The 25,320-nt window shown below is 44.3% G+C and overlaps 1 protein-coding gene across 1 annotated transcript; it reads right to left on the bottom strand.

The window, feature by feature from the left end:
- Positions 1–7,520: 7,520 nt before the first annotated feature.
- LOC123410094 (aspartic proteinase 39-like) lies at positions 7,521–16,969 on the bottom strand. The gene is made up of 10 exons (XM_045102982.1): positions 16,525–16,969; positions 16,295–16,424; positions 15,914–16,161; positions 15,606–15,830; positions 14,808–14,970; positions 14,649–14,719; positions 14,378–14,468; positions 8,181–8,253; positions 7,972–8,043; positions 7,521–7,866 (listed from the first exon to the last, which is right to left on the bottom strand). The coding sequence occupies exons 1-10, from the start codon at positions 16,758–16,760 to the stop codon at positions 7,718–7,720; spliced, it is 1,458 nt and encodes a 485-aa protein (XP_044958917.1). The 5' UTR covers positions 16,761–16,969; the 3' UTR covers positions 7,521–7,717.
- Between the last annotated feature and the right edge of the window lie 8,351 nt (positions 16,970–25,320).

Genomic DNA, 25,320 nt, shown 5'->3' with positions numbered 1-25,320 from the left:
AGTTGTAGCAAAAAAAGATGCTAGTTGTAGCAAAAACACCACGCCGGCTGCCTATATGTATGCCGGTTGTAGCAAAAGGTGACACTGGTTGTAGTAAAATGCAATGCCAGTTGAAGCATGTAGAAAAATTACGGCATTATTTTTGTTTTAGGAACAAGTTGTCCTGTCCACGCCGCCCTTGCTAGCCATAGCGCCCCCGTGCTCGTCGGTTGTAGCAAATTTCCTAACCGGTTGTAACAAATTCCATGATCAGTTGTAACACAAAATGATTTCGGTTCCTGCAAAAAAGTCGTCCAACCATGGTCACGGGGACGGAAGAGGTTCTCGCCATCAATGATGGAATGATGAGGTTGGGTGCCGAGCAAGCCATGTAGATGCACCGGTTCCAGCTTATCAGAAAGAGACTTGTCGAAGAAGAGTTCTCTGTTGAGCTCGTCATGATTGGGAGTTCGGAGGTAAGAAAACGAAAATAGAGAGACGAGCAGAGAATGAGTGGATGCGATGCTTTGCATGAGGATATGACGAGAAGAAAACGATATACTTCCTCCGTTCCTAAATATAAGACCTTTTAGAAATTGCACTATAAACTACATACGGATGTACATAGACGTATTTTAGCATATAGATTCACTCATTTTGCTCCGTATGTAGTCTTCCAGTGGAATCCCTAAAAGGTCTTATATTTTGGAACGAAGGGAGTAGGTGGGACCAAAAGCAACCTGGTCTCGTGCACGAGGGCATAAATACGTTTGCGAGCGAGGCGATCCGGCCCAACGTTCGGCCGGCGAGCCGGGTCCAAGGCCGTTTATCTCGTTGTGTTGCGCGTTCTGTCTTTATAAATGGGAGCCGGCAACGATGGATAGCAGGAAAACCTTCTTGCGGGAAGCGAGCAATGGCAACCGTGTGTCTCGTCTCACTGACATTCGTAGGGGCGGCGGAGTAGAGGAGAGAGATGACACATATTGTCATGTCAAAACCTATCCTATTACTACATAGGATGTATCCACTAGTGGAGATAGGGCCTTTAGTCCCGGTCCTGTTCCAAGTCGGGACCAAAGGTGCTCCACGTGGCCGCCTCGGAGGGAGTACCTTTAGTCCCGGTTCTACTTACGAACCGGGACTAAAGGATCCGTCTGTTTTTTTTATCCGAAAAGGTAGATTTTTTTTCCAATTTTTTTTGAATATTTTTTATGTTTTAGTCCAATTTTTGAATCTTTGAATTATTTGACAATTTAATCTCTAATCACCCATCCTCACTGCTCTAGCGTGGATCACTCATTTCAAAACTTCCCGGCCGTTCACCCATCCTTTCACTGCTTCAGCCCGAGCACGCTTAACTTTCTGATTCTATCGCCCCTAGTTGCCAAGTGTGCACTTGTTGTTTTCCTGACAATAGTAGGCTATCAATCCTAAACAACTTGGGTCTTGATGTCATGTCACATGATTTAATTTTTTGAATTACAAACAATTATTAAAATAAACTTAATAAGTAACAATAATAGTGAATTTCAATGAAAACAACCTAATATTTTTAAATAAAATTATTTTTCTTTTTTTGGAAAAAACTTCTTTTTGAAATAACTTTTTTTCCATTTGGAATTTTGTGCATGTGAGAAAACTTCACCGCGCAAGCCCGGGTGAAATCGAGTACCAATTTTTTCTAGTTTTTTTTATATATTAATTTTTTTTGGACGTCGTATGCAAAAGTTATGGCCGTTCATTTTTTTCCTTTTTCTGCAAAGACGGTCAAAATTCATATCTCAAAATTTCTATACCGACTAGACACTAAAACCTAACAACATCTCAAAGGATTTTATTTTTTGAAGATTTTACCATTTTTGTTTATTTTTTGAAGATTTTATCGTTTTTGTTTATTTTCTATAAAACTCAAAGTATCAAGGTTTCAGACGAAAACCCATCTGCTACAAAGGCATTTTTTAAAATTAATTGAACAGTAGATTTTTTTTTTGCATTAAATATGCACCATGCTACAAAATGTTAAAATCTAGAGAAAAAACTAACTAAAAATAATAATAAAAACAACAATTAAATGACTAAAACAACTATATAAGCAAAACAATATCTCTTTAATTAAAATCCTAATTTAAATTATTCTAAAAATAAGCAAATAAATCTTACTGTGACAACAATCTAACACATGAGTGGGAGAAAAAAGAATTAAATTAAAAACTATTTGTAAACTCAAGTTATTCAAAAACTGGGTTTGAAGCAAATTTAAACAAATTCAAATTTAAACCATTCAAATTTGAAAACTAATGGCACAAACAGAAACTAGACAAAATTTTGAATCTAATGCAAAAAAAATCAATCAAAAACATCAAATATCGTAAAAGATATAAGCAATTTAAAACAGAAACTACAAACAAGAATTTAAAAACAGAAAAATAAATCTGAACACATTTAGTCCCGGTTCGTGTCACGAACCGGGACTAAAGGGTAGACCTTTAGTCCCGGTTCAAGACACCAACCGGGACTAAATCCTCCAAACCCTTTAGTCCCGGTTCGTGTCTCAAACCGGGACTAAAGGTCCAAGACACGAACCGAGACTAAATCCTCCAAACCCTTTAGTCCCGGTTCGAGACACGAACCGGGACTAAAGGTCCCATTTGAACCGGGACTAATGCCCGACCGGCTCCTTTGCCGCTCGAACCGGGACTGATACTAACATTAGTCCCGGTTCATAAAGGAACCGGGACTAATGTCTTTTTCAAGCCCGAACCAAAGCCCTGTTTTCTACTAGTGATCAGCCAAGATTCTATTCTATATTCGTATCGCATTGGTAACGTACACTATGCATCTTGTTGTTTTTCATAGTTTCAGATTTGTAGAGATTACAAACCGAGTTCCACTATTTGGGTGTAAAGTATTTTTAAAATATTTCCAAAAATACTAATAGTTTTTTATTAAATACTATGATTTTAAATACTTTGAGGTGTTTGGCTTTAATTAAAATTAAAATTATAGTATTATAAACTACATGGTCACCGTTCAAAAAATAAACTACATTATCCACAGAACTGTAGTATTTTGAAGTAGTACTAAAAAAAGAGAGGTTGGGACCTCTTTTTTATAAACTGAGAAACGCAACAAAGGCCTTGTCTTAGCGGTGGCCTATTAAAATGTTGTGTACTTTAATTTCCAAACATGCCATTGTTTCTATAATACATAGAAATTCATAAACTACATTATTCATTGTCATCGGTATAAATAATTGTAGTATCGAAATACTGAGGTTTACAAGAACATTGCTTTCAAACAGAGCCAATAAGGGTTTAGGAACGCCTCTGAGATTGGAGGTGACAATTCCTAAGAGCGCAACCTCCATGGAATAAATTTAAGTTATAAAGAGAGCCTTGACTCTGGTTAGGCTTGTGTTTGTGTAGTTATAAAAAAAAGGTTTGTCCACATAGGGAGGAGTAACTTTTTTCATGAAGGCCTATCCACTTAAAAATCATTCTCGCAAAGGATAATGTTTAGAAGCAAAAGTGTAATCTTTAACTTTCAAACTCACATTTACACGGTAAATCTTCATTACTTAGAAAATTGTAAGCATTGTCTTTGACATAGAGAGGAGTAACTTTTTTTTCCAGGAATGTTGGCAGAAAAACTATCAAACGCATTAATTAGAAAGGGCAATTACAAAAACACCTCCAAGGAGGAAAGCATAGCAAAAAGGAAAAAAGATGAAAAGACTACTCAATTTATTAAGGTAAATCAGGCGAAACCCTGAACAACGGCAAAGCCATACCAAGCTAGACTAGATCCAGTTGCTAAAAAAACTAGACTAAGTCCAAAGCACCATAGACAGCACAAGGCCCATGCAAGGCTATCAAGATGCACATCGAAACCATCACATTGATCCGGTCTGCTATGAACATATTCACCAACCTCATCGACATCGAAGAATGACATGTTCGAAAGAAGGGGAGCTCCTACCTGTCGCTCATTACGAAGCGGGGTCGGGGCTTCCCACAGAATCCCAACGATCATTCCGGGAGTGGGCCGGCCTGTTTAACTGTTCGAGCGCTCCGGTTTTGGTCGGAGGTTCCTACCCGTTTTTTCTGATTTTGGGAAATTTCTAGAAGGTTTCCTGAACCGGGTTTTTTCTTTTCTCTTTTCTGTTTCTCTTTTTCTTTTTTTCTTTTCTGTTTCTTTCTTTCTTTTTTGTTTCTGTTGCAAAAATGTTTTGGATTATCAAAATGTTCCGCGTTTTCAAAAAATATTCTTCAAATTCGAAAAATGTTTGAAAAAATCGATTTAAAAAACTTTTGGACTCTTTAAATTTAAAAGAGCGAACAAATTTTTAAAGCACGAACATATTTTGAATCTTGAGAACAAATTTTCATACCAAGAACAGTTTTTGAAAGATCCTGAACAAATTTGGAAGTGCGAACAAATTTTTAAAACACGACCATTTTTCGAATCTTGAGAACAAAATTTTGAAACGGAGACTTTTTTTGAAGAAATCCAAACAAATTTGGAAGTGCGGACATTTTTCTAAAGCACAAACATTTTTTAATCTTGAGAAGAAAATTTTAATCTGAGAATAATTTTGAAAAATTCAGAACAAATTTTGGAAGCGTGTACAAATTTTTTGAATATTTAAAACAACACTTTAAAAGGAGATTTAGTTTTTTAAAACACCGAACAAACTTGAAAGCGCGAACAATTTTGAACATTTTTTTAAATGGAGAACAAATTTGAAAGTGTGAACAAATTTTTAAAGCACGAATATGTTTTGAATCTTGAGAACAAATTTTGAAACCAAGAATTTTAAAAAAATCATGAACAAATTTAGAAGCACAAACCATTTTCTACACATTTTTCAAACATTTTTAAATAGAGAAAAAAATTCAAACAATTTTTGAATTTGAAGTAAAAAAAAATCAAAATCCAGAACATTGTCTGAGAACCCCGACCAGTTTTTAAAAATCCAGAACATTTTTGGAAAATACTGAATATTTATTAAAAAGCTAAAAAATTCGAATTTGAAGAAAAAATTGAAATCCAGAAATTTTGTTATAAATGTAGAACACTTTTTGGAAACCAGAACATTTTTAAAAAATCCAGAACTTTTTTTTAAATCCTGAACATTTTTTGAAAAGTTAAAAACATTTTTCGAATTTCAAGATTTTTTTAAAAATACAAAACATATTTTGAAACAGAAAAAGAAAAAAAAGGTTCAGGAAATCTTCTAGAAGTTTCCCAAAATCGGAAAAAGGCAGCTGGGAACCTTCCCAAAACTGGAGCGCTGAAACAGTTAAATGGGCCGGCTCACTTTTGAAAGGATGGTTGGGATCCTGTGTGAAGCCCCGACACCGCTCCGCTACAAGCGACGAATAGGAAATTCCCAAAAGAAGATCTTAGAGGCAATATCATGTGCTCCAAAGGCTTATGTACTACCGTGGTACAATGCCACATAGCTAAAATTTTGAAGTATCAAAAAGTTCTGAAATAATTATGGTTGTTCACAAGATCAGTGTGGGCAACCCCTAAAAATTTCAACTCAAACTTGAAATACACATTGGAGATGTAAAAACGACAAATACTGATGTGACTAGTACCATTTTTTCTTTTGTCTTTTTAACATTATTCATATTAGATTTGTCTTTTTTATCTCTATGTGTAATTCAAGTTTGGAGTTGAAATTTTTAGGGGTTACACACACTTAGAGCATCTTTAACAGACCCCGTATAATGCCCCGATCCGTAAAATGACCCCCAAGATACAGGTCCATGCAAAAAAGTTGTTTGATCAGACCTGATGAATGCGTCGGACTCGTAAATATTATTACGGGGCACGGCATAATTCCCACCCCAACCCACGAAAATGCAGGTTCTCTCCCTCGCCCTGTCGGTGCCTTGTATATAGCGGGAGCGGTTGGCGAGGCGGGGGACACTTCATCCCACGCTTTTCCCCACCCACCGCCGCCTACGATTCCAGTCATACCAGCCGGCGGGCCGCCACACGCCCGATATTGACCTCCACCACTTCCTCCTGCCTCGGACGACCGGAAAGTTGCAGATCGGTGGCTGTTTGTCGTGGCCACCGGATTTGGCATTTTTGGCCATCGGCGGCTGCGCCAAGCCAGAGATTGGTCGGGGAGCACCTCACACAGCTCCGACAAAGCCCCAAAGCCGCATGCATGTACTGGTTCTTCCTCTAGCCGCCATCGTCGGTTTGCCAGCAAGGACTCGGCCTGCTGTCGCCTGGGCTTGGAGCTCGTGCAGCAGCTCGCCGATGCCGTTCATACAGTGCAACGACTCTGCACAGACAGTGTTGCAGCTAACACCTAGCACGCCGCAACACCCCAGATGGGTCTTCTTCAAATGCGAAAACGACGGGGTGTGTTCTTGTTTTCGTTCGGCTTTGTCAACCTATTTGGTTCAATTTACGTAACTTATTCAGATGGGCATATGTGTAGGAAGGTGGATGCTCATTTTGGTATTGGAAAGAAGAATGCGTCAATTTATTGATAGGAAAAAACTTAATAGATGTTTGTGCACTTGTTGGTAGAATTGAGGCTAATGATGCAGTTGCATGTGCAATTAAAGAAGAAACTAGACGGAAAGCAATGTCTAATTCTTTAGAATCAAAAGCGAAGAATGAAGAATGCAAGATCAAGAATCCGCAGATCAACAATGAAGGCATGAAGAAGATGTTGGTCCAATTAATGAGAGGAGTTATGAAAGTTGGATATCTTCTAAAATGCCTAATTATGATTGTTGTTTTCTTTTGTCTTGCTAATGTAATAAATATTTGATAAACTATTATGCATCAAATGCCCTTGAAGAAAATAAATAAAAATCATGCCCAAAATTAAAATGCAAATTACTGATTTATGGGCGACGGCGAACGGCGGCCGAGCAGACCCCGTAAACCGGGGTTTGCTCGGCCGCAGCCCACGCCGACTCGTAAAACCGTTTTTCCGTGTAAACTGTAAACGCATTTTGTGGATCGACATTATATATGGATATGTTGGAGATGCTCTTACCTTGTGAACATACATAAAAAATAAAAAATGATACTTTAATATTTTGATTTTGTGACATCGTATAAGGTAGAACCTAAGCCTATGTTCTCCTATCAGCAGATCAGTTCGTGCAAGTGGGTCCGAGTTACTTGTACATATGCCCTAAGTAGAACTTCGGTATTTAAATTTTCAACTTTATGCCATTTAATTTCATGAGATTATCTGAAACGTTCGAATATGGCGGGCATCGAGAAGCAACATCGTGCATTTTGGCGGGTCCAGGCTAACTCACTGGAATAGAGTTTGGAATTTATAATTCAAATTTTTGTGGCATCCAAATACTAAATATAATATTTCTAAAATCCAACTGATGGGAGCAAAACGAAATGTACACTTAATTGAGCATTTGAGCTGATATGCACGGACGTACCCGTGCTGGAGACGTTGACTACCTTGATGTAAATCATGACAGAAAATATGTCTATTAACCAACAGAACATCATATGCAGTTGACGCCATCAGCAAATAATTCTTGGGCAAATATTTTCCATATATATTATTGACATGAAAATCAGTGTATTTCCTTTCCTTTCCCCCCATTTTCGTAAGACAACATAGGTGTATATAATCTAGCCCCTATCCTTCCCTTTCTCTGTAAGGACTAAGAACAAAATACAACAAAATTGCTACAAGCATACAGAGTTATGAGGATCCGCAGTCAAGTTAGAACATTGTATAGCTGCACAGCGCCGTTACTAGCAATACAAACAAGGACTTGTGCCACTGAAATCTCCATCCAGATGAGATATCATGTGCATCCACAGTGTATATTGATCCAGTCTTGTCATCCTTGATTTTAATGCTGGACGAGCCTGAAACCAAAATGAGCAGGTTCCACATGAACTTTTGTGTTATATTCTTTCTATAAACATTCTCGTACTGTGTCATATTTTTACAGAAAAGCACAGGAAACTTACAGTTGTAATCGGTCCATCCAATAACTTGATTTTCTAAATCGTAAAGAACAAGTCTGTTTGAAAATGCTAGATCTGAAAATAAGTTGGTAAACGTTAGATGCAGCGTCTGCACAAAACTACTAGATTAATACTCCCTCCGTTCCAAAATAAGCGTCCTGGTTTCACAATCCTTATTTGGAATGGAGGCAGTAGTTGAAACCAACATGTACCTCCCAAAAGCACCATATCTTTTCCATCCTTGGTTTGTAATCCACCAGTCTGGAACCCCATGCAGTACAGCTCCTGCATAGCAGGAAATATATTCAGTACTACAAAAAATGTAATATGACAATAATTTTCTTAGCTGAATATGATTATATAACAATAACTTAATTAAAGTGGCATTGAAAATACAAATCGCCCCAATACTTGACTTGCGGATCAGTGCACTAAAAGAGGAAACAGAGGTCTACAGACCCATGGCTCTCAAGAGAGGCCACGCACCCAGGTACAACGCGATCCGACTACTCTCCAGGGATCATAGAGCGTAACCCTGATGCACCAGCTTGACACCAGGCACAAGCTTCTTCTGGATATTCAAGCAGGGATCATAGAACGCAACCCTAATGGACCAGCTTGGCACCAGGCACAAGCTTCTTCTGGATATTCAAGCTGGCAGACGTATTGCGTAGCTCCGTTGAAGGTGCAGTCATTTCAATACTTCCATAGGAGCCAAGCAGACAGCATTGATAATACAGGAAAAATCATCTTACAGGAAACAACCAGAAGTAGCAACTATTTGTCTAGAATCCTGACAAACCGAATTAAACTCCAAAAATTTCCCGACCTGTTTAACTATAAATAACCATAGCAATAAGAGCCATCACTGTCTTTCAGGGGAAAAGGAGCAAATAAAAGCAGAAATCAAAAGGATGGCTTCTGGAAATAACTCCGGGACAATATGCAACTAGGGTTCATGTCATCCCAGAATCCGAGTCGTGCTGCAAACAGAGGGACTGCAATATACTCCCTCCATCCAGAATTACTTGTCGCAAAAGTTGATTAAAATGGATGTATCTAGTAAAATACATCTAGATACATCCATTCCTCCGACGAGTATTTCCGGACGGAGGGAGTAGATACTAGAACAATTTCTTAGTGAACTTCTAAATTCAATATCGATTAGGCTGAGACCGGTACAAGCTGCTCTCACTAGTCAGGATCATTCCCGTTCCATTAACTCAAAATCCTTATTCACCAGGGTAAGCTCCTAAAAAAGGAGTGGAAGGGACAGAAGATCAGTTTTAGAAAAAAGAATCAATAGTTGAAAGGGCAAGTTGTTGTCTTTTGGACGACAACTTGTCCTGATCAATCAATGCAGTGCCGACCAATCTACCGATGTGTATGTTGTCCTTGTTAAGATACCTAAGGGGGTAACGCAAACGAATGAAATTTACTACAGATCCAAGTTTTCTAGCAAAGTGAAGAGCATAAATGGAAATATTGGTTGGCTTTTTTGGGCAGCTTGTTCGAGAAGCCCAACCAAAAATATATTTTTTAGAAGCCTACTAGTCAAGTCTTAATTAGTAGGCTTCTAAATAAGTAAATTTGGTTGGGCTTCTAGACTAAGCTGGGTAGGGGGCAGCTTATTCTATAAGCCAGCAAAAGAACTAGCCCTTAACTAAGTGGAGCATCATTTGTAGACTGGAAGTTCAAGGCGGACTTGGAATGGAGGATCTGGGGATAAATAAACAAAAAAATGGTTGCTCAACAAATAGTTGTTCAATCTGCTAACTGAAGATGGGGTATGAGCACGATTGTAGGAAATAAATATCTCCACTCCAAACCCTGTCACAAGTGGCGTTGAATGCAAAGGACTCCCCGTTCTGGATGGGCATGTTAAGAGTCAAAAGACAATTTCCGCTGTCGGGTATGCCTGAACAGTATATTTGAAGGCATCCCGGGCCAAAGGGTAGTCTGTCCGATCTGCTTAACTTTTAAACTTTTAGAAGGAGACCCCCCCCCCTCGACCCCGTGCGGCCGCCGCCGGGCCGCATCGGGCTGTCTCCACCCAAATCCCCTCGACCCCCGCGCATTTCACTCCCTCTGCCGCCGCCGGCAATGTTGCTAGGCGAAGGCCCTGTGGCGCGGCGGCGGCGGCCAGACCTGGACCCATTATGACGAGGATGGCGGGCAGCGGCGGCCGGGGCGCGTCGGGGGAACTCTGCTGCAGCCGACGAGGTCGGTAGGAGAAGACGGCAACGGCGGCCGGGATACGTCCCGGGCTCGATCTACGACCTTCAGGTCCAGGCGGGCGGCTGCATCTCGTCCTCAATCTGCTGCATCTCGTCGGCTTCAGCGACGGCTCGCGGAGGCACTCCGGGTCTGCATCGCATCACGAGGATTATGGCGGTGGTGGTCATCTCCTACATCGGAGGTGGTCGGCCTGAGGCTAGGTGATCGGATCTCCAGATCTGTCATCTAGTCCCGGCTGTGAGTCAGGGAGACATAGTTGCCGGTGAAAACCGAGCCGACGGCGGAAGATGGCGGCGTTCTGCGCCGTTACCTTGATGAAGGCTTCGTCCTGTAACTATTGTCGATCCACTCGTGCTGCTCCAGGGGAAACCCTACGATCTGGTTTTCCAGATCGGAGATGGCGGCATTGCGGTGTCGTTCCTCTCTAGGGAGCAGCGTTTGTGGAGCAGCGTTGGAAGACAGAGGCAGGAGGTGGAGCGTCTTCGTCCTGCACGGAGCTTCGGTGGTGATGTCAGGTCATGCCTGGCCGATCTTACAATGTCTTCGCGTCTGGATGGATGAGCGCAGGGAGGTGGCGCCGCTGGGCGCCGTGCTGGCGTCGACGGATGGCCGGACTAACATGGATGATGCGGATTTCTCTCCTGAAGATGGGTCCGCGGTTCGATGATGATGGCGGCTTCTAAAACGTGTGCATGTGGTGTACGCTTTAGGTCTGCTGCACCGGTTGTTAGTTCCGATACGTTATGTGGATGGGTCGGCGACAACACCGGTTTAGATATGGGGAGTGAGAGCACTTCACATTATCGCGTTTTGTAGGTGTGAGTGGGGGCTTCGAGTGGCTTGATGTATGTTCTTGTCAGACCTTTGTTGAATAAGTAATAAAGACGGTTGTATGCATCGATTGATGTAGAGGCTGGGGGTCTTAACCTTCTTTTCCAAAAAAAAGAGGGTAGTCTGTCCTGAGGATGCCCTCAGGAGTCAAGGCACTCATTTCTTCAATGCACCCAGTGTTGTCTGGTAACCCACGTGGTGGTCCGGGGGTTGGTGTAGATGGCCGAATTCGAGTCTTCCAACTTCTCTCCAGCCTTAAGAGTTTCCACCTAAATATGAGCAAGTTTACCAAAAGTATCCAAAAGGTCATGCTAGCGGGCGGGCCTCGAAGGGGCGATGGCCCTTGTAGGTGCAGGCAACACCCGACACTTTTCGGAAACCGTCGTCCGGATCCTTGATCTAGCTTTCAACCCCATGGACGGCTCTCATGTAATTTTAGACAACCGAGCGGATTTCGAGGCCTCGAACCCTTAGCCATGTTATTATGGGACTGGCAAACCAAAGGTAAGCTATCAAAGCTGACAAAAGTCCAAATCAAACAATTATGGAAACAAAGAGGGCTGACGTGTGTTGAAGGACAGCTGGCAGTATTTGACTTGCTATGAGCCAGCTATTAAATGTTTACCTTCCTTCTGGGCCCCCGATATGGCACCGCCGCGGGCTGCGCCAAGGTGACTCGACGTCTCCGCAGCTATTCGTCCTGGCCGTCGACACCCTCAGTCGCCTCATGCAACGAGCGCTCCAGACCGGCATCCTCCGGAGCCTCCACCCCCGTCGAGAGGTGTCGGCCATCTCGCTATACGCCGATGATGTGATGCTATTCTGTCACGCCACGACCAGCGAGGTCAGGGCCGTGAAGGGCATCCTAGGAGTCTTTGGTGCCGCCTCTGGCTTACACATGAACTACGGGAAGAGCTCCGCCACGGCACTGCATGGGGACGAGATGACTGCCACAGTGCTGGAGACCCTGGGTTGCCAGACGGCGGACCTGCCCATCTCATACCTGGGCATCCCCTCTCCACACGCCGCCTCTCCGCGGCCCAGATGCAACCACTCGTCGACAAGGTGGCAGGCCGCCTCCCGTCGTGGAAGGCGTGGCTCATGAACAAAGCTGGGCGACTGGCGCTCGTCAAATTGGTGCTAAGCGCCATTCCCACGCACCAAATGCTCGCCCTCGCCCCCCCGAAAAAACCCCTGAAGCAGCTCGAGAAGATTCAGCGCGGGTTCCTCTGGGCAGGACGCCAGGCAGCCCACGGAGGGCACTGCCACGTGAACTGGCGCCGGGTATGCCGTCCGATCGAGTTTGGTGGCCTGGGAGTCCGAGACCTCGAGCGCACGGGGCTCGCCCTTCGGCTCAGATGGTTATGGCTCTCGCGGACGAACACTGGTCGCGCTTGGCATGGCCTGGACATGCAGTTCACCCCAGAGGAGCACGACCTTTTTCCACGCCTCCACCACTATGCAGCTCGGGGATGGAACCACAGCGCTCTTCTGGGAGGACCGATGGCTTCTCGGCCTCTCCATCCGCGAGCACGCGCCCGCGCTGTACATGTGCATCCCCAAGAGTCGCAGGAATTCCCGGACGGTGGCGGAGGGCGTTCAAGGCAATGCTTGGGCGCGGGACATCCGCGGCACCCTTGGCCTCCAGGAGATTGGGCAGTACCTCCAACTCTGGATGCTGGTGTCTCGCGCCACCCTCTCCCACGAGCCAGACAAGCTGATCTGGAAATGGATGGCCAACGGCAGCTACACAGCTAGGTCCTGCTACCAGGCCACCTTCCACGGATCTATCACTTGTCGCTCCTGGAAGCTGATATGGAAGAGCTGGGCCCTGCCGAAGGTCAGATTCTTCCACAGGCTCGCCAGCCAGGACCGCTGCTGGACCGCGGAGCGCCTCGCCCGCCATGGCCTCACTCACCACCCTCGGTGCCTCTTATGTGATCAAGAGCCGGAATCCATGCAACACCTGCTGCTCGCATGCCCATTCGCGAGGCAGACCTGGCACGGCATCATGTCCTGGCTGCGTCTCCCGTCGCCGGTGCCCGACCAGGACGCCACGCTACACGACTGGTGGCTGCGAGCTCGCGATGCTACACCCCCCTGCTCCGCAAAGCGTTGGCCTCCGTAGCGCTCCTGGTCCCTTGGATGATCTGGAAGCATAGAAATGCGTGTGTATTCGACCATGTAGCCCCATCCTTAGTCGAGCTAGACGCTGCGATCAAGGACGAGTCCAGGAATTGGGCTAAGGCAGGAGCCAAAGGGCTTAGAGTCACCCTGCCTTCCTCCTGGGACGTCCATTGATCCACTTGTAACACCGATGTACTGGCCTCTTAGAAGGATGTTCTCCCCCCCCCTTTCAATGCAATGAAACGCAAAGGCTTTTTGCGTTTTCTCGAAAAAAAATTAAATGTTTACCTCATGTCCTAAGCAAAGACTAGCAAAAAGGGAAATGGCATGGGACAGCTTGTTTGTTCTATTTTTACTCAAGAAAGATGTAATTATGAAGACGCGAATTCTGGAAGCAAGTTACGATTACAGTTAGCTAGCAGTGGCACTGTCTAGTACTCCCTCCATCCCATAATATAAGAGCGTTTTTGACAAACGCTCTTATATTATGGGGCGGAGGGAGTAAAAGTTAGTAACTTCATGTTGCCATGAAGAGAAGTTGAACACTTTATTCCTCAAAAAAGGTCAACTTTGTGCCATTTCATTTTAGGAGAACAAATCCCACAATCAACTAACTGAACATACTTCTGAAACTGAAGACAGTTCAACAGGCAAGCATGGTACAATATTATGAGTACGTGACACCGAAGATAAATAAAACACAGGGTCAAATTGAAACTACATAAATGTAACTCACTATGAGTTTGTGATATACACCATATAGGACATAAGAGGTAATATGAGTCACAAGCACACTCCAAGGCTCCAAGCATATCACCAACACCCAAGGTATGGAATAGGAATATATATCGACTACTCAGAACATAGAAAGCCTCATGACATTTTGTACAGTCAGAAAGCAAGAAATCATGGAATGAAGTAAAAGGAGCAAAGCATAAATTGTTATGTCAACCTTAAGAATGCCAGCAAACATAGAGGCATGAAATTCCGCGCGCGCGCGCGTGTGTGTGTGTGTGTGTGTGGCCAGTTGAAAAGTTTGTTGATGCAGTTCAACAAATTGTTAAGTAGACTTTCTTAAAAACACAAGACTAAACAAATCATGGAGAAAGTAAGCATGACAACAATTGAGTTGTGCGCTTAAATTGTAGATGTAATGCTGCTAGTTATACATTTTCCTAGAAAGTAGAAACAGACCAGAGCAATGGTTTATTACCCCATTTTGGAAAAGATAGTCATGTGGATGAATATTCAGTGGAAGGCCGCCCTCAAAGTGAAAGGTGATTATAGGAAATCCATCGTCTACACTGCAAAAAGTTGGGCAGAAGCATTAGAAACATAGGAAGATAAAAATATCAGAACAACAATCTTTATTTTAATCATGATATTCATTCGCCTTAGTCTCTTGTTTAATAGAAAAAAGAGACCACATGAGGAGATAATCCCTTCGTGTTGTGCATAAGGCCACAATCGAGAAGTGAGCATACCTTCCAGAATACCGGAAACATTGGAAATCTTGATCATTTTTTAAGGGCATATCCCCATACTGAGCAAATACCTATAAACGAACAATAAGTGAAGAAGATATGATGCTTAGGACACAAGCCCTCCGCTGCAAGAATTGGTTCACATAGAAGCTTCCATACCTTAGACATTATAGCATTATAAACCACCCCTGGTAGATATGCCAATGTTGTTCCACTGTCAATAATGGTACCTTTACTTTCCCCTATATCAAAAATATTTGTTGGAAGCTGTAATTTAACACCACCAACATCAATTGCTTCCAAGTTGACATTGTAATGCGGCCTACAAAGAAAGTTCTCATAGGATGTCACAAATACAAAAAAAATCAATGACTTACATGGCAAAAGTATGCTTTAAATGTACAACCAATGTATCTTTTTTTAAATTACATTATGATAAAAAAAATATTTGTCCTTGACTAATCTCCTAAATTATGTCTAAAGATGGGTGGTTTGCCCTAGACTCTTACTACTAAACTATGCCTGTGGCTGAACTGTGATAGACATAACAAAATAGTTGCAGAAACAATTAACTGACATACAGTTAGTAGGAGCTAATTATCAATACATTTTTAAATAATTTGAGGCACATGAACAGTCGGAAGTGTCATACATGGAGATTCAACAAAATATCTATCTGATGTGGCATGCTAGAAACTAGATCTCTTGGTTAAGTTACATTTGGTTTTCCTGGTGTGGCATCTTAGAAACCAGATCGCATCCAACACCACTAAAGTCACACCTCATGTACTCGGTCTTGTTCCTATTAAGTCTAAACACCATGGATTCCAAACTCTGTCTCCATAGCTCCATAGATTCATATCATCTACTAGCACGACATCATCAGCACAGAGCACACACCAAGGAATCATGAAGAAACATCCGAAGGAAGTAAACATGGACAGTTAGATGACTTACATGCCGGGCACCAACGGCGTTGTGCTCACTTTCGGCTGCACGACATCCCCAATAGCGAAAATTCCTCCACCATTTATGGTGTCCAAGCAATGTGCGAAGACCTTCCTCACTTTTCCTGCAGCCGCTAACTGTGACAGCATGGACGAATTTGACTGACCAAATCCAAGAATCCCGTCAAGGGCCTGGCTTGACGACCCCAAATCTCCACCAATCTTAGCACCACACCTACAAATGAAGCCAAAATCAGTACCAGCTTCCAGCCCGCTGCCAGAGGAAATAGAGTTAAAAGTGTTTCCCAGAGAGCGTACCCAAACGTAATGCTTGTGTTGGCCAAGGTGGTCTGGCTATTGCCGGACACCTGGTTGTACTGCAAGAAGTCCGTGACGAAGAACCCAGTGGTGGAGCTGCCGTCTCCGTATGAGATGCTGTACTGGCACGGCGCGGCGGGGACGCAGGACGGGATCACGCCGCCGTGAGTAGCGACGCAGAAGTCCTGGCCGCACGTGACCCCGGTGCCGCTCGACGATCCACTCGGGTCGTACAGCGTCAGCTCTATCTACAACCCCCCACCACGGCCGGTCGTCAGGATTGAGGAACCAAATGAAAACGCTAACGCCCGAGCATGGATCGAATCCGAAGAGCAGAACAGAGCAGAGAAATTGCAGGGGAAACGGAAGAGATGGGAGTACCCCGAGGCCGCTCTTGCGGGGGCAGGTGTCGCAGAAGACGCAGTTGACCCAGAGTATGTCGCTGCCGGTGTCCACCTGCACGTAGTAGCTCTTGGCCGGCGTGCCGATCCCAATCTGCGTGAAGTAGAGCCTGCAGCACTTGCCAGCAGTCAGGCGCGCCCGCCGGAGAGCGAGAGGGGAAACCGCACGCTACAGTAAAAGGAGCGACGCGTGAATCGATTGGTTATTACCCGGTCTCGGTGGGGAGGCCGTTGCCGCCGAGGGGCAGGTCGACGGCGGCGGCGAGGGAGCGGCCGTGGCGGCGAGCGTCGTGCGCCCGGAGGTTCGCCAGGTGCTTGCCGCTCCCGTCGTGGCGCGGGAACTTGCGGCGCACCTCGAAGACGCCGGTGGCGGCCGCGCGGCCGGGGGCGAGCGCCGCCGACAGCGCGAGGAGGAGGAGGGCCAGGCGACCGCGAGGCGGCCCCATCCGCCGGGCCTTGCTTCGCTTCGCTAGCTCGCTTGGCTGATCCGCCGGCCGCTTGCGGCAGCGAAGAGGAGGGAGAGAAGACTGCGGGAGAAGTCAGAACTGTCCGCGTTAAGGCAGCGGGAAAGTGGGGAGCCGAGGGACGACGAAAAGAAGTGATGGGAAGGCCGGTGGAGGAAACGAGGCGAGGCGACGACCGACGGACGGAGACATCGAAATCGGGAGGGCGCACGTATTTTTAAACAGCGGCGAAATCTCCTACGGGCCACGGGCCGGAGTCGGCGCGGGCGCCGGCCGTGGGTCCCGCTGGCGGTGTCGATGTTCAATGCGTGTGCGGGCGGCGGCGGTGGGTGCGGATTCACCTGTATGTTTGGTTTTTTCGGAACGGTCGATCGATCGATTGACCCGTTTGGCCGGGTGCGTGCACGTCGGTGGTCTGCTCGTTCCACTTTCTCCCTGTCTCTGGGTGGGTTTGGCCGACCTGGGGTTCAGTTCACTGCTTCGGTGCCGCCGGCGGTCGGCGTCCGTGGCCGCGGCGGTCGTCCTGGGGAGGGAAGTGGGGAGGCTGCTGAGCGTGAGCCGTTCGCCGCTAGCACTACTACGTCGTCTCCTCCGCCGCGGTTTGTACTGCCTTCTTTACGTCCGTCGGCCAAGGGCCAGAGTGGCTTTCCTTTTCTAGCGATTTTGGGGCCCTTCCGGGTGCTTCTACGTGCAGGCCGATGTCAGATCTGGCGTGGCCAAGGTCAAGTACAATAAGATAACGTAGGCGAGCTGTAAGATTTAAAATAATATATTTATGATGAGTTAGAAGAAAAAAGAAAAACAAGGTACAAACTAACAGCCGGCTGTAACACGTGTTCCTAGACACTTTGTGAGAGAGGATAGTGGGCGAGATTTCATTAGTGGACTACATACGGATGTATATAAACATACTTTAGAGTGTAGATTCACTCATTTTACTCCGTATGTAGACTATTAGTGAAATATCTTAAAAAACTTATATTTAGGAACGGAGGGAGTAGTACTTATTTACATCTGCTTATTGTACTTGTGGGCTATAAGCTTGACTATAGATGACGTGTCAACATCATATAGCCAGCAGTTGGGTGTACTATTAGGAGCAAGTATAATAAGGTACAGTCAGCAGGTTGTAAGGATTAAAATAGAGAGCACCTAGAACTCAGCTAGCTAAGATTTATCTATGGTCTCATTCACATGACATCATCATATATGTTGGTTGGCTTTTTTTATTCTTCCCATGATTTGCACATGCCGTATTGCTTTTTTGGGCTTGGCCTTTTTACTACTCTTGTCGCCGGTGGCTAGAGCAAACATACTAACCCATAAGAAAAGTATATACATCTTACTCGGCTGGCATGTACAACATAATTTTAGTTGTCATAACGCATTTATGGAGTGTTCTCTTTGCTGTCTTAAAAACGAGTGTTTTTGCTTTTTTAGTTTTGATTTAGTTTAGCAGTAGTCACCAGCATGATGCCTCTGGCGAAAAGATCAATCCCGGTCTTGTCTCATGTTTTTTTATTTTATTGAAAAATCATCATCTTTCTAAATGATGGGGTTTGTTGTTGTGACTCGACTATGAAAATTCAGAGCTGTGACCCGACTATGAAACTTGTAGTTACGACCCGACTTCAAACTTGTACTTGCGTATTGAGATAGACGAGCAAATTGAGAAAATCAAAAGAACCAACCCAGATTGATCTGTCGAGTATCACTAACTACAACACCCAAGGTAACACTTGTGGCCTTCCTATTTTTTCGTTTTTCTATTTCTGAAGCAAGGTTTATTCGCTATCCATATTTGCTCAATTTGTTCTTACGACCCGACTGCATGCTAGGGAAAAAAATAAGAAATGCAAAAACCTCATGAACCCTTTATGTTTTTTTGCGGCAAACCCCATTGAAAGGCATGCAATTGCGGCAAACCCCATCGAAGACATGCAGTTGCGGCGATCCCGTTGCAGACATGCAATTTGCGGCGATCCCCGTTGAAGGCATGTAGTTGCGGAAAAAACACATGGGGGGCATGCAGTTACGGCGGGCACGCGGTCACATCAACAACAACAACAAACAACGTCAATTGGAAGGCATGCAATTGCGGCAAACCCCATCGAAGACATGCAGTTGCGGCGACCCCATTGCAGACATGCAATTGCGGCGATCCCCGTTGAAGGCATGCAGTTGCGGAAAAAAACACATGGGAGGGCATGCAGTTACGGCGGGCACGCGGTCACATCAACAACAACAACAACAAACAACATCAATTGGAAGGCATGCAATTGCGGCAAACCCCATCGAAGACATGCAGTTGCGGCGACCCCGTTGCAGACATGCAATTGCGGCGATCCCCGTTGAAGGCATGTAGTTGCGGAAAAAAACACATGGGAGGGCGTGCAGTTACGGCGGGCACGCGGTCACATCAACAACAACAACAAACAACATCAATTGAAAGGCATGCAATTGCGGCAAACCCCATCGAAGACATGCAGTTGCGGCGACCCCGTTGCAAACATGCAATTGCGGCGATCCCCGTTGAAGGCATGTAGTTGCGGAAAAAAACACATGGGAGGGCATGCAGTTACGGCGGGCACGTGGTCACATCATCAACAACAACAAACAACATCAATTGGAAGGCATGCAATTGCGGCAAACCCCATCGAAGACATGCAGTTGCGGCGACCCCGTTGCAGACATGCAATTGCGGCGATCCCCGTTGAAGGCATGTAGTTGCGGAAAAAAACACATGGGAGGGCATGCAGTTACGGCGGGCACGCGGTCACATCATCAACAACAACAAACAACATCTATTGAAAGGCATGCAATTGCGGCAAACCCCATCAAAGACATGCAGTTGCGGCGACCCCGTTGCAGACATGCAATTGCGGCGATCCCCGTTGAAGGCATGTAGTTGCGGGAAAAAACATGGGAGGGCATACAGTTACAGCGAGCACGCGGTCACATCAACAACAACAACAAACAACATCAATTGGAGGGCATGCAATTGCGGCAAACCCCATCGAAGCCATGCAGTTGCGGCGACCCTGTTGCAGGCATGCACTTGCGGTGACCCCCGTTGAAGGCATGTAGTTGCGGAAAAAACACATGGGAGGGCATACAGTTACAGCGGGCACGCGGTCACATCATCAAGAACAACAAACAACATCCATTGAAAGGCATGCAATTGCGGCAAAACCCATCGAAGACATGAAGTTGCGGCGACCCCGTTGCAGACATGCAATTGCGGCGATCCCCGTTGAAGGCATGTAGTTGCGGAAAAAAATATGGGAGGGCATGCAGTTACGGCGGGCACGCGGTCACATCAACAACAATAACAAACAACATCAATTGGAAGGCATGCAATTGCGGCAAAACCCATCGAAGCCATGCAGTTGCGGCGATCCCGTTGCAGGCATGCAGTTGCGGTGACCCCCGTTGAAGGCATGTAGTTGCGGAAAAAAACACATGGGAGGGCATGCAGTTACAGCGGGCACGCGGTCACATCATCAAGAACAACAAACAACATCAATTGGAAGGCATGCTATTGCGGCAAAAAAAACATGGGAGGGCGTGGAGTTACGGCAGGCACGCGGTCACATCAACATCAACAACAAACAACATCAGTTGGGAGGCATGCGAATTGCGGCGACACCATTACACGCATGCAGTTGCGGCGACCCTGTTGCACGCATGCAATTGCAGCGACCCCATTGAAGGCATTAGCATAAATCATATAAAAAACACATTCAAAACACCAGTATTCGCACAAAAAGTGCATTACATCATATATATAACCAAAGGTGTTTATTATATTGCACTTCTCCATTTTCGACATATACTTGGCCCAAAACCCTTACAGGCATACAGTTGCAACAAAATGCCTCGACGACATGCAATTCCAACAAACTCCTTTGGAGGCATGCATTTGTACATACAGTTGGAACAAAACACGTGGAGCAGATGCAGTTGGAACAACCCCGTCGAAGGCATGCAGTTGCAGCAACCCAGTGAAAGGCATGCAATTACACCAAAAATCGTGGAAGGTGTGCAGTTGACAACCACGTGGAACGCATCCAGTTGCGACAACCCCCATCGAAGGTACAAAATTGCACTGGTTCCGTCGTATGCATGCAATTGCGACAAACCCCTATAAGACGTGAAAATGCGGCAAAACCTTGGAAGGCATGTAATTGCAACCCCCATCAAAAAGACATGCAATTGCAGCAACCCTGTTGAAGGCATGCAATTACATCAAACCCATGGAAGCGTGCAATTGCGACAACCCCCCATCGAGGGTATACAATTACGACCCATCTTAAAAACATGCAATTGCGACTCATCTTACAAACATGCAGTTGCGACCCTCTTAAAAAACACATGCAATTGCGGCCCACCTTGTAAACATGCAGTTACGATCCCGTCTTAAAAACATGCAGTTGCAACTCATCCTGAAAATGTGCAGTTGTGACCCCACCTTGAAAACATGCAGTTACGTGCCCTCATGAAAACATCCAGTTGCATTCAGGTCATAACATTTACAGTTGCACGTCTAGTGGTGAACATGCAAGTGACCCCGACAACTCCCCCTCCTGAGCAGAGTTGCGGCCCCTTTTTTCCAATCTCAAGTTCATTATTGTGTTCACATGGGTATTTTTTTTTAAAAATAAGAGACATTTTTTGCAAAACTAAAAACCTAAACAATCAATTTGAAATATCCAGTAACAAATGAATTTTCTTCTAAAGCAAAGTAAATATACTAAAGTCAAGAAAAAGAGAAAATAGGGAAACAATTGTCTACTCTATATAGTGAAATAAGAAAGAAAAACAGAAAAAAATTACAACGATACATCATGAGAAGAAGATAAAAAGAAAAAGAAATTAAAATGAGCTTAGCCCTCACCCGCAAAAAAGAAAAAGAAAAAAGAAAGAACTTATTACCCCTAGAAGCTATAGTGAACAAATGACAAAACATGCACAAAGCTAGCAGCGTGGCATCTTTAGACCCCATCTTTCTTTACGTCGGTTAAAAAAGAAAAGAAAAGGCTCACAAAACTCAGCTTGTTTAAATAAGCAAAAAGGCCTGGAGAAAACTCATGCACATGGCTGATCCTCCTACGAGACGAGCCGTCCGTCATGGCTCCCGCAATTAACAAAAGACAGGGTGAATCTAGCGAGACAACCAGAGGGCCATAAAGTGACTATGACCATACTTAAAGGAAAGTCTTGAAATCATCCGACTGATTTTAGCGCTGGCGTCCGCCGCGCGTTAGACCGTCGGATTGTCCGAACACTCCGCTGTCTGATCAGCCAAGCCTAATACTACTATACCGCGGCGCACAGTGTTGCCAGGTTTGTCTATCTTCGATGAGTGGTCACCTAGGCTTGTGTGCACAACTAGCTGTTGGCTTTCACACATTTTTAGTGTCAACTCGCCCATGCACAAAGGAGTAGCCTATCTTGTTTTTAGAAAGCACTAGCTAGTGAGCTTAGAGCAAGTGCGATAGCATAATGTAGACGGGTTGTAAGAATTAAAATAATATATTTGTAATGAGTTGGAAAAGAGAGAAGAGGAGAAACGGGCTACAAATTAACAACCGGTTATAACACGTGTTTCTAGAAACTTTGTGAGATCTACCGATGGATTTGTAGAAACCATCCACCACTTTTTTAACCGTCCGATGCATACGCGTTCACCGTTTGATCACCAGCTCGGTCGCATCTGTCCATCATACAAAATCCTGAAGCAACGCTTCAGTTGCGGAAATAAGCACACTGCTACGTCGTCCGGCTGACGGGTTAAAAAATGACTGACGAGTCTTTTGCAACATAGATTATGTTGCAATTTTTTTGCAACAAAAAAGCATGTTGCGAAAACGTCCGTATATTTTTTTTGCGATAGATTTTGTTATAAAATATTTTCTGCAACAAGGATCGTGTTGCAGAATTTTTTGCAACAAAGGTCATGTTGCAAAAAACTTGCAACGTAGGTCAGGCTGTAGAAATTTTTTGCAACAAAATATTTTGGTCCAATTTTTGAAACAAAGACGGAGTTGCAGAAACTCGTCATTACGCCCTACTTGCACTATATGATCGTAGAAATCGACCGGCTGATGGGATCAATTGCTCGACAGTAATTCGTTCACCCACCGTCTACTTGCTTTCATGAGAGAAGCCACTAGTGAACACTACGGCCACCGGGTCTATTCACAACTATCGTCTCCACTTTCACTTTTACTTTGCTTTGTTTACTTTGTTGCTTTCAGTTCTCGCTTTGCAAACAATCTATAAGAGATTGACAACCCCTTCATAGCGTTGGGTGCAAGCTCTTAATGTTTGTGCAGGTACTTGTGACTTGAATGCTCCTCCTACTGGATTGATGCCTTGGTTCTCAAACTAAGGGAAATACTTACCGCTGTTGTGCTACATCACCCTTTCCTCTTCAAGGGAACACCAACGCAAGGCTCCAAGTCCGCGGGGAAATCCTTTTCATATTTGCCAAGGAAGTCCCTATAGGCGTAGTCGTAGCAGCAGGATTCCTAGCGCCGTTGCCAGGGAAGGTGTGTTGTCGCAGTAGCAGAAGGATTTTTGGCACCCCTGCCGGGGAGGAGAGATCAAGTCAAGATCTATCCAAGTAGGTGTCGCAAACTCATCTCTTGCATTGACCTTTTTTGTGAGTTGCCTCTCGTTTTCCTCTCCCCCATTTCACATTTGCCTTTTTGTTTGCCTTTTTCCGTCCGCCCTTTTTCTCGCTTGCTTTCTGTTCGCTTGTGTGCCATGTGCCTTCAATATGCTTGCATCTTCGTTTGCTGAAAATCTAGTGATATGGATCCTCATCCACTTGCTAATCTCCTAAAGAGATCCAATTATCTTGATCCAATTGCTAGTAAGTTGAGTGCACTTGACTTTCTCTATGGAGTTTTGCTTGAGATGCGTGAATCTGAAAATTGTGAGGAAGAAATTTATGAAGTGATTCACGAGGGCTCCTTGAATGAAAAGCATGATTGCAATGGATTCACTATGAATTCTATTAGTGACAATCATCCTAAAAATATGCAAAACCCTAAGCTTGGGGATGCCTGTTTTGCTATGTCCACTACTTGTTGCAATAATCATGATTGGGGTGATGATCTTTCTTATGATCTTGAAAATTTGTTCAAACCTCATGATGAATATGATATTTGCAATAATATTGAAAGTGGGTTTGGAGAAGTCATGACTTTAGTTGATGATAATCCCACTATTTTTGAAGAGCGTCAACTCTACATGCATGTGGATCATGAAAAGAATATCCTTTGTGATAGCTATATTGTTGAATTTGATTATGATCCCACATGTAATTGCTATGAGAGAGTAAAATATTGTGGTAGAAACTTTCATGTTACCAAATTACCTCTCGTTATGTGGAGATTGCTATTGCATCTTTCTTCTTCCTTGCATTTGGTAACTATTGGTTGTATTGCCAATTTGTTCTCCTATAAAATGCCTACACATAGGAAGTATGTTAGACTTAGATGTGATTTTCACATGCTTTATGATGCTCTTGTTGTGCTTCAATTCTTGTCTTTTGTTTGAGCATCATTGATTTATCAATGCCTAGCTAAGGGCGTTAAACAATAGCGCTTGTTGGGAGGCAACCCAACGAATCTATCCTTTTTCTTTCTGTTTTGTGTTTTCCACACTTTCATAATTCTGTTATGATTGTGTTTTTTGTGTTTCTTTTGCATTTGTGCCAAGTGAAACCATTATGACTAGTCTTGGGGATGATCGTTTGATCATGCTGGAAAAGACAGAAACTTCCTGCTCACGAAAAGAATTTTCATTTTTTTTCTGTGAGAGATTTTGAGTTGATTATTTTTGCTGCTGATTCCTACGCAAATTCTTCAGACGGTCGTAATGTTTTAGAATTTTTGAAGTAACAGAAGCATACGAAGTACACAGATTGATATAGACTGGTCTGCTGTTAACTGATTCTGTTTTTTGTTGAGTTGGTTGCTTATTTTGATGAAATTATGGATAGTATCGGGGGGTATTATCCATGGAAGATTGAAAATACAGTAACCCAACATCAACATAAGTAGAATTTAAGTTTGCTACAGTACCTAAGGAAGTGGTGGTTTGCTTTCTTATACTAATGTTATCACAAGTTTCTGTTTAAGTTTCGTGTTGTGAAGTTTTCAAGTTTTGGGTGAAGTTCTTATGGACAAAGAGATAAAGAGTGTCAAGAGATCAAGCTTGGGGATGCCCAAGGCACCCCAAGTAGATTCAAGGATGTCGTAAAATCCTAAGCTTGGGGATGCCCCGGGAAGGCATCCCCTCTTTCGTCTTCAATCCATCGGTAACGTTACTTGGGGCTATATTTTTATTCACCACATGTTATGTGTTTTGCTTGGAGCGTCTTGTATCTTAGGAGTCTTTTATTTTTGTTGTGTCAAAATCATCCTTGCTGCACACCTAGATAGAGAGACATGCACTCACCGTGATTTTGTCGAGATTCACATATATTCTTTGGTTAGACAATTCAGCTCACATGTGTTTCACTTATATC

This window comes from Hordeum vulgare, chromosome 7H (genome assembly GCF_904849725.1).
Source record: "Hordeum vulgare subsp. vulgare chromosome 7H, MorexV3_pseudomolecules_assembly, whole genome shotgun sequence".
NCBI classification, from domain to species: Eukaryota; Viridiplantae; Streptophyta; class Magnoliopsida; order Poales; family Poaceae; genus Hordeum; species Hordeum vulgare.
Note: the sequence above shows the minus strand (reverse complement) of the source record. Positions and strands in the feature narration are given on the sequence as shown.

Excerpts from the sequence above, each read along its gene's own strand:
- LOC123410094 (XM_045102982.1), bottom strand. The coding sequence starts at position 16,760 with ATGGGGCCGCCTCGCGGTCGCCTGGCCCTCCTCCTCCTCGCGCTGTCG. Across the intron at positions 16,162-16,294 it reads CCCGCAAGAGCGGCCTCGGG|ATAGAGCTGACGCTGTACGA; the intron begins GTACTCCCATCT and ends GGGGGGTTGTAG. Across the intron at positions 14,720-14,807 it reads ATAATGCTATAATGTCTAAG|GTATTTGCTCAGTATGGGGA; the intron begins GTATGGAAGCTT and ends GTTCGTTTATAG.